The sequence below is a fragment of the Rhincodon typus genome, chromosome 22 (genome assembly GCF_021869965.1).
Source record: "Rhincodon typus isolate 14 chromosome 22, sRhiTyp1.1, whole genome shotgun sequence".
NCBI lineage: Eukaryota > Metazoa > Chordata > Chondrichthyes > Orectolobiformes > Rhincodontidae > Rhincodon > Rhincodon typus.
This window is the reverse complement of record NC_063353.1, coordinates 25,519,822-25,529,904: the sequence shown is the minus strand read 5'-3', so window position 1 is coordinate 25,529,904 and position 10,083 is coordinate 25,519,822. Positions and strand designations below refer to the sequence as shown.

The 10,083-nt window shown below is 39.9% G+C and overlaps 1 protein-coding gene across 2 annotated transcripts in view; it reads left to right on the top strand.

The window, feature by feature from the left end:
• Positions 1-3,540: 3,540 nt before the first annotated feature.
• LOC109927220 (mitogen-activated protein kinase 12) overlaps positions 3,541-10,083 on the top strand; it is a 64,226-nt gene continuing 57,683 nt past the window's right edge. Inside the window, exons 1-2 of one of the 2 annotated variants that reach the window (XM_048610477.1) lie at positions 3,541-3,745; positions 4,352-4,481. In XM_048610477.1, the coding sequence (XP_048466434.1) occupies positions 4,467-4,481 (15 nt within the window). In that variant the 5' untranslated portion in view covers positions 3,541-3,745; positions 4,352-4,466. Of the gene's footprint in view, positions 4,000-4,351; positions 4,482-10,083 lie in introns of both variants that reach the window. The other variant, XM_020527177.2, reaches the window with a different exon arrangement.

The following is a 10,083-nucleotide window of genomic DNA, read 5'->3' as shown; positions in this document are numbered from 1 at the left end:
GCTGCCTCACTATTGAGGCATTAAACCATGGTGCCTTCTGGTCTCAAGTAGATGTGAAAGATCCCACAGCACTATTTCAAAAAATTATCTCTGGTGATCTGGTTAATTTTTATTTCTCAACCAACATCACAAAAACAGATCGGCTGATCCTGATCAGATTGCAGTTTGTGCAAAAACAGGCTGCCATGTTCCTACAGGTGAGGTTGGTAATATAACTGGCTTAGTAATCTAGGACCCCTGACCAATGTTCCGAGAGCATGGATTTGAATCCCCACCATCGCAAATGGTGAACTTCAAATCCAATATTTTTATTTAAGGAATAACAAACTAGTCTAACGATGATCCGATAACCACTGTCGATTGTTATAAAAACCCCCATCTGGCTCACTAATGTCCATTGGGGAAGGAAATCTGCCATCCCCACCTGATCTAGCATACATGTGACTCCAGACCATAGGAATGGGGCAGGCCCCTAGATGCCCTCTGAGCAATTAGAAATAGGCAAGAAATGCCATCCTAGCCAGTAGCTCCCATATCCTATGACCAAACGAAAAGCATTTTGGACATCAAAAATATATTAGGATCATCCAGAGGTTGTAAAAGGTGCTATATAAATACAAATCCTGCTTTTTGAATGCTTATGTTCTCTATTAGTTGTTCCCTTTGAGAAAGTTGGCACATATAAAGATACTGATTTTCAGCTGATGACACTGCAACCCAGCATCTCTATCCATCCTTTGAAAAAGTGCCACATAGAAGGTGATGGTATCATAAGGTATTTGACTGACTGGAGAGAAATGAACTGCCAATAGGATTAGGAAAAAAAAAGAACGTTAGAAGTAAGTCAACATTATGCTACCTGATCACTGCTGATCTTCTACCTCAACACAACATTCCTGCTCATGCCTCACAACATTTGTTTATTCAAAAGCTTTAAAAAGCCATTAATCTCAGTCTTCAAGATGCACAAAAATTTGATTTGGCCAAAATAATAAAAAAAAGGGCCAGTGGACTGGAAAATTTGGTAAAAACATGCTTATTAGAAATGTTGAAAATTCTGAAAGCATTAGGGAGAGTATCCCAAAAGAAAGGATTAAGAGATTTTTTTTTCCATTCTGGTTTCTGTATTATTAGATAATTCTAATAAACAACTTATACTTATGTAGCACTTTTGAAATAATGAAATACACCACGATACTTTATGTTTTATAATGTTTCTGTGTTGTATGACACCAAGCCACATAAGGAAATGTTAGGTAGGATGACAAGGTTGGTCAGGGACGTGTGTTTTAAGAATGGAAAATGGAGTTTGGACAGGCAAGGAACAAAAACAATAGGTTCAGTCTTTCTCAGACTTTAATTGGGGTAAAGTTCAGCTCATCGTGTACAATATATCAAATAAGAGGAGATAACTTGGTAACAGTGCAGGAGTCGAGGTAGAGATGGGTGTCATTAGTATACGTGTGCAAGCTAGTGATGACACAAGGAGCAAGATACAGATGAAAAATTGAAGGAGCCAAGGATAGATCCTGGGGGCACACCAGACTGAACAGTGCAGGAGCAGAAAGATAATCTATTGTAAGTGATTCTTTAGCAGAGGTTAGATAGACGAGATTAGAATCAAGTGACAACACTCCCACTTTATTTTTCTCCTTTATTCATTAGCGAGATAAGGGCAGCATTTATTGCCCAGAGGGCAGTTCAGAGTCAACCACATAGCTGTGGGTCTGGAGTCACATGTAGGTCAGACCAGGTAAGGATGGCAGTTTCCTTCCCTCGAGCACATTAGTGAACCAGATGGGTTTTTCCCAACAATTGACAATGGTCATGGTCATCATTAGACTCTTAATTCCAGATATTTTATTGAATTCAAATTCCACCATCTGCCATGGCGGGATTTGAACCCAGGTCCCCAGAACATTATCTGGGTCTCTGGATTAACAGTCCAGTGATAATACCACTGGGCTGTCACCTCCCCCTTGGATGACAGACAACAGACACTGAGGAGGGTGGTGTGGTTGACCATGGTCAAGGCTGCAGACAGGTTAGGGACAAGTAGGGACATTTGTCATCATCACATAGGATGGCATTGTATTTTTGACATTAACGGATTCAGGAGCAGAAATCAGATTGGAGGGTTGGAAACAGGAAGTTCCAGGAAAGGCAGGCATGAGTTTCAGAGATAACAGCACAGTTATTTTGGAGAAGAAAGGGAGACTGGTGGTTTGCAAGCGCAAGGATGTCAAGCATTGATGTTATGAGGAGGGGTTATGACAGCAGATTTAAAGGTGAGAGGGACTACACCTGAAGAGAGAGACAATTACAACATCTGCTGATAGAAGGAACAAGGAGGGGAAGTTGGCCGATCAGCAGTTTAGTGGGAATAAGATTGAGGAAAGAGGAGGGGAGTCTGATCAATAAAATGAGATCAGGAAGCACTAGGGGTGATCAAGAGACTAGAGAAAGTGAGAATTCAGGACCAGGGCACGAGGGTATTATAGGAAGTTTGGTCAGGTGGAGTAGTGGGAGGCACTGAGACAGCAGATGAGGAGATTGTGTCAGTCGGAGTGTCAGACGACCACGAGGTCCTTCCATGCCATTGTTGGTGAGGGTGAGCAGACAGGGAAGAGGCAGGAAGATTGCCTGCAGTTGAGAAAAACAGCCACAGGTTATCCTTCAATTCCAGGACAATCCTGGAGCAGATTTCCGAGACTAGGACTCCGTACTGTTAGGTGGTCCAGCCAAATAGCTGATGCTTGATGGCTAAACCAGTTGTCAGCCATATCCTTTCAACTCAAGCCATCTTGCAGTGCTGGAATTCTGATTTTATTAGAAAGCAGGACATCAAAAGTGAAGAGGAGGTTGAGAAAAAAATTTTACACTGTACGAATAGTGCTACTTAAACTTTGGTTTTATGTGGCACTGATCACCAACTCTAGTACCGTTTACAGAAATACTTGATGCTATGAAACCTCTATAAATGTTCACAGCAACAGTAGAATTTGGTGTACAAAACAGGTGTTTGGAAGAACACAGCAAGCCAGGCAACATCTGGAGGAAAGAAGTCAATGTTTCAGGTCTTACCCTGCTTCAGGACTGAAGGGTAATACCCGAAACATTGACTTCTGCTTTCCTCCAAATGCTGCCTGGCTTGCCGAGTTCTTCCAGCCTCCTGTTTGTCTACCTTGGATTTCAGCATCTTAGTGTGGAGCTGGAGGAACACAGCAGGCCAGGCAGCATCAGAGGAGCAGGAAAGTTGACCAAAGGGTCCCGACCGAAACATCAGCTTTCCTGTTCCTCTGATGCTGCCTGGCCTGCTGTGTGCTTCCAGCTCCCCACTGTTATCTCTGACTCCAGCATCTGCAGTTCTCACTATCTCTGCAGTTTTTTTGTCTCTGGCATTAGAATTTGCAGCTGGCTTGTAATGATCGACTACTTCCATGCGATGGCAGTCTCCAATCCAGCTGCTGGCAATAGACAACGTTTACTTAAAGCGACCGAAACACCACCTCACTGCAAATACTGATCAAACACGTGATTTATAAAGTTCAAAGATTTTCTTTGAAGGACACGATTGAATATTACAGAAGGGGGGAAAACAGAAAGAGAGAGAGAAGACAGAGAGGAAGCTAGTAGTCACACTAATCCGAACAAAGGGGAACTATTCTAAGTTACTCTAGAGTTGTACTCATTGATAGTCAGTCAATGAAGGCATCCAGTTCAACACGTTCAGCTCAGTTTTAAGGTGGGTGAAGGAGCTGAGGTCGGCGCTCTGAAACTCGCGGTTTTTGGGAGGAAAACAAAAGTACAAGAAACTGACACTTTTACTTCTAGCGTCTTGTTCGGATAATTCTGAGCGGGTCCCAAAGTCTGGTAAATTGCTACAATGACAACGAGAAAGGGTTTCTATTACCAGGAGATTAATAAAACAGCCTGGGAAGTATTGGAGAGATACACAGAGCTGGCTGCTGTAGGCTCAGGAGCCTATGGAAGTGTTTGGTAAGTGGGATCTTATCTCCTTACCCAGTTTCGTTTTAGAGATTGGATAGTTTTTTTTTATAAACTTGCCCTTTGATGGGCAACATGATTTCTTCACCTCATTTGACGCCTAAAAAAAAAAGCACACACACACTTTCTCTCTCTTTGTTCAGCAGATTAAAAATACACGTTCAACGAACGCTATGTACTTAAATACAATCAGTGAACTGAAAAAGTTGTGAACTGGGCCACAGCTCTTCCGGGTTCTCAAAAAAAAACTTGCCACATGTTATTGTATCTGAAGATTGTATACTCGCGGATATATTACCCACTAAATGCATTCTTACCAATCTCTGATTTTTTTGACCCACAGCTCAGCCATTGATAAGCGAACTGGCACTAAAGTAGCAATCAAGAAATTATACCGACCCTTTCAATCCGAGTTATTTGCTAAACGAGCTTATCGGGAACTTCGCCTATTGAAGCACATGAAACACGAGAATGTGAGTGAATGATCACTTCAAAAGTATAAACATGGTGACACCAGGGTTTTATTGAAATTACACTACTGTAATAGATTTCTGATCTTCGATTTTCAATATCACCCTATAAAATGGGAGGGTTATTAGTATTTTTATCTTTGCAAAAACCAACGCCTTAAATAATCTTTGTTTTCTTACATAATCTTGTTTTGATTTTGCTTGTCCATTTTCCATTCCATTGTTGACCGTGTGTAAGTGCCAGTTACCCATATCGATTTGAGGAAGGGGAGGAGTAATGTAGTGGATGAGAGGAAGGGAAAACGGAAGAACCAAAGTCATCAGATTTTTGTTTTCTTCGTTCATGGGATGTGGGTGTTTGTGGATAGACTAACAGTTATTGCCCATACCTAATTGCCCAGAGAACAATGGAGAGTCAAACACGTTGCTGTGGCAAATACAGAGAATACTAGAGAAACTGAACAAGTCTGGTAGCATCAGTGGAAATCAGAGTTAATGTTTCTTGTCCAGCAAGACTTCTTCAGACTCTTATGAGGGTAGTTAAGAGTTAACTTGCTTACACATTTAAAACTAGGGCCTTAGGTAGTTGTAGAACAGAGAGACCGAGGGGTTCATATACATAATTCTTTGAGGTTTGTATCACATGTATGTAAGGCGGTTAAGCAGGCATTTAGGAGGCATTGCTCAGACCTTTGAGTATAGATGTTGGGACATTATGTTGAGGTTTTCACAGAATGTTGGTGAGGCCTCTTCTGGAGTACTGTCCTCTCTGGCCTCCCTGTTATAGGAAATATATTACTAAGCTGAAGAGAGTGGTTAGGGTTAGGAGATTTGCTAGGATGTTACCAGGAATGGAGTGTTTGAATTATAAGGAGAGGGTGGATATGCTGGGACTTTTTCGCAGGAGGTTGAGGGGCAACCTTTATAAATGTTTATAAAATCATAAGGGTTATAGGTAAGGAGAATGGGAGGCATCTTTTCCATAAGGGGGCGGATTTCAAGACAAGGCATTATTCTTAAGGTGAGAGGAGAATGATTTTTAAAAAAAAATGAGGGGCTTTTTTTTACACAGAGAATGGTTTGTGTGTGGATGAACTTCAAGAGGAAGTGATGGATGTGGCTACAGTTACAATATTTAATAGGCATTTAGCTAAGTATATGAATAAGAAATGTTTGGAGGGATATGTGCCAAGCGCAGGCAGGTGGGACTAGTTTAGTTTGCGATTATGGTCAGCATAGACTGGTTGGACTGAAGGGTCTGTTTCTATGCTGTATAACTCTCTGACTCTATAACCATATTGCTGTGGATCTGGAGTTACAAGTAAGCCATTCCCAGTAAGGATGGCAGATTCCTTTCTTCACGGACATTGGTGAACCAGGTGGAGTTATTTATGAAAATTGACGTAGTTACTTGGCCAGCATTAGGCTATCTTTTTATATTTCGGTTTGTTTATTGAATCTGAATTTCATCATCTGCAGAGGTGGAATCTGAATGTATGTACCCAGACCTTCTAGCCTAGTGTTCTAGGTTACTAATACAGTAACCTTACTATTACCTCACCACCTCCCCTTAATCAGTGAGACCAGTAAGGGTGGTGCTCCATCTATCCAACTCGAATGAATCCACAGTCAGCATCTCAACCCAAAATATACTGAATCATTCCTGGGTTCTTCCCTCTGCCAATCAACTTATAAGTCTATATTTTCATGTGATTAACTTCCTGATATCATTCCAAAGTGTCTCGTGGCTTAGGCGCTCATGTTCCGGGTTTCCTTTTTCTATACTGTTCACTTTTACGTGCTGCCATCTTTCAAGGATGCAAAGTTTGTGCTTCTACAGTATTTCCTCATATGTTGGGGATCAAGGACCTAACATTTCTTTGCACCATCTCCTTTGTTCAAGTACTTATTTCCGTTGTATTGTAGTGCTCAAAGTATTGTCTGGCTGCAGTGATATATAGTGTAAGCATTATTTCCTCTGACTTGCACTTTCATGTTTTGCACATGCGACGGCAACATTCAACTCTATTCAATGAACAGTGTACTGAGTACAAAGCCTAATAATATCCTAGATAACGGTCAACCGTGCCATTAACTATCTCATCAATAAGTAATTTATCAGCCACTTGCTTCCTATGCATAATACCTCAAACATGTCTGGATTATTTCATCATTTTTAATATTTACATATTCTGTAGTTGTCACGCGAATTGTTGGATTACATCTGTGGGTTCAGCTGTCTCTTCCAGTTTGACAGTATGACATTGACTAATGTGCAGATCAATGAAAAGCATTGCTTGTTAGTCCCGCATGATGGGAAATCACAATTGCAGTTACAGTGGTTTTTTGATTTATTAATGTCAGCTCAGGGTTTCTTTGAAACGAAAGAAACTTATTGTCAAATACAATGGAATATAGATAAGGAAAGCACTCTGTAGTTAAAGTTTTTTCTGTTAAGTCTTGACAGATTAGTTCATTCAATGGTCAAATTTGGTCAAATAACTCCTTCGAAACAACATAATTAGTTCACAACTAAAACAGAAATTGCTGGAGAAACTCAACAGGTCTGGCAGCATCTGTGCAGAGAAAAACAGAGTTAATGTTTCGAATCCAGTTACATCAACCTGTTGAGATTCTCCAGCAGTTTGTTTTTATATGCTTCAGATCTACAGCAACGGCAGTTCTTTATTTTATACAATTAGTTCACAACTGGTTATGACCCTGGGATTTACAATTTTAATATACCAATTCAAAAAGTTAGTGCAACAAAGAAAATAATCATAACCAGTTAAAGTACTGAATTTGCCTTCTAACTTAGGTTAATCTTGTCAGTTGTTTATATTATATGCCAACTCCCGCAAGATTAAATACGACAGCTTCTCTAAAACATTTCCTCAGCTGGAAAAGAATGCTGTCCATTGTGACATTGTCATTGTTATGTATGAGGTTTAAAATTGTGTGCCTTTTTAGTTGGGCAGTAAAAATTAAAATTAATTTATTTTAGACAATCTAATGTCTTTTATAGAAGTTTCAACTGGATTCAAAAACAAAATTGTAACACTCAGAATGATTTGGATTTACACTGAGCTGAAACAACAGCGTCACTATTGAAATTCAATTAACAAAACATTTTTGTGCAAGGTCTTCACAGCCTTTAGAAAGACAGTACCAGCTTCTTTGTTCTGTCCCGTTAGGTAGCAGTGTTCAGGATCCACACACTGTTACCATAGTAACATACTTGTTGTTTTAAGCTGTTCCCACACTTGTGTTACCAGTCACACAATGGCGTAGAGCTTTTGAAAAGTAGAGGGGGGGGTCACAAAATCTCAAAAAAGAATTGCTGCGTGGAAGTGAAATACTTTTTGTTAACAGAAGCTGAAGTGAAGAAGCTGAATATCAAAAGTGCAAAAACAGTCATCATGTTAGAGCAAAATAAATCCATTTAATTGGCTCAGTGCTTATTTTTTAAGGTAAAGTTTTGTAATCGGTTGCATGTTGTGTCAATTCAAGCAAATTAATTATACATGTTCATTCCTTTGATGATGCTTGTGTATCCATTATTCATTGAAACATCAGATCAACAATTAACAACTATACTACAACTGCTTGAAATTTGTACACTTCACTGAAAAATAAAGGAAAATGGGTCAATCCAATACTCGGGGAGAGTGTGTTAAGAAAAGTGACTGAAGGTTTGATTAACTAACAAAAACAACTTATATTTGTACAGTAACAGTAGTTCTGACAAAGGGTCACTGGACTTGAAATGTTAACTCAGTTTTCTCTCTACAGACCTGCTGTGTTTCTTCAGCATTCTGTTTTTGTTTCAGATTTGCAGCATCTGTAGTTCTTTGTGCTTATATTAGTGTGTTTGTACAGTGCCTTCAATGTAGAAATACAGAAGAAACTGCTTCACAGCAGTGTTACCAAACAAAGTTTAATCACTGAGTCACACAAGGAGATAAATAGGGCAGATGGCCAAAAGCACAGTCAAAGGGTTAGGTCTTAATGCGCATCTTAAAGGATGAAAGAGAATCAAAAAGATAGAAGGGTTTAGGGAGAAATTCCACAGCCGTGCAATGTGGATTGACTGAAATCAAGGACCTGCAGGAATCTATCATTGGAGGAATCAAATTATTGAAACATATCAACAGGAATAGTCCATTCAGCCCATTGAGCCTGTCCCACCATTTAATGTGGTCGTGGCTGATCTATGTCCAAACTCCGTGTATCTTTGTCCCATATCCCTTAATACTTTTGCTGAAAAAAAAATTATCTATCTCAGATTTTAAACTAACATCTGAGTAGCATCCACTGCCGTTTGTGGAAGAGAGTTCCAAACATCTACCACTGTGTATATTACAGAAGATGGAGAAGATTATAGGGATAGCAAAATGCAAAGCCGCGAGGAAATTTAAAAATGAGGATGAATTTTAAAATTCAATGCATTGCTCATCTGGCTGTCAATGTAGATCGGTGAGCATAAGAGAGATCGAAGAACAGGACTTGGTTTGATTTGAATTTGGGCAGTAAAGTTTTAGATGATCTCAAGTTTGAAAGCTGGGAGTTTGGTCAGGAGTGTGCTGGAATCATCACTACTGGAGTTAACAAAGGCACAGACAATGATTTCAGCAGTTGACAAACTGAGGTTCAATTTTTAGCTGTAAAGTGCTTTGGCTCATGCTGTGGTCATAAAATGTGTTATATAAGTGAATGTGTCTCTTCTTTCACAAAATGTAGAATGGACAGCCTTGGGGATGGTGAGGATATGTGGGCAGAAACTCATTTTGGAAGCTAATGTGACACCAAGATGGTGAACTGTCTGGTTCAGCTTCTGACAGTTATTAAGGAGAGGAATGAAGTCAGTGGACAGGAAATAAAGTTTGTGGCAGAGATTGCAGACAGTGGCTTCAGTCTTCCTGAAATGTAACTGGAGGAAATTTCTGTTCAACCAGTACTGGATGTTGAACAAATTACTGTGACAAACTATAGACAGTGGAGGTGTCAAGAGAAGGGTGGTGAGGAAGAGCTGGTTCTTGTCAAATGTTTACATAGAAACTGTGCTTTCGAATGATGTAACCCAGGAGAACCATACAATTGAGAAATCAGGGTGTTTTTCCAAGAATAGATTGTTAAGCTGCAAGAAATGATGCTGTGGAAGCAGGAAGAGAGTATATAGCAGGTAGGAGTGGAGGAGGACAATGTTGTGATAGTGGAAGTAAGCAGTATTGATGTCAATATAATGACTGAAACTCAGCTGCAGGTCAAAACAGGATGCGGAGGTTGTGCACTTTCTAGTTCAATCTAAGTAAACAAGCAGGCATAAGGGTGAGTCAGTGAAAGCAAACAAAATATTTGGCTGGAGTCAGAAAAGGTAGCTTCAGCCTTCCCAAAGCTCAGTTGAATGAATTGGGAGGGAATTTATAATTTACTGTCAGTTGGGTGGTTTCGCAGATTTAAGGAGTGAAGAAACACAGTCAAAGGTGAAACCTAGGTATTGTTAGAATATTTACAGAAGCTGACCTAACGCCATCAGGTGATAGCACTGAGGAGTTGCACAAAGATTAGAAAGAGAAGTGGAGTAAGCTTGGTTCCTTGAGGAAGC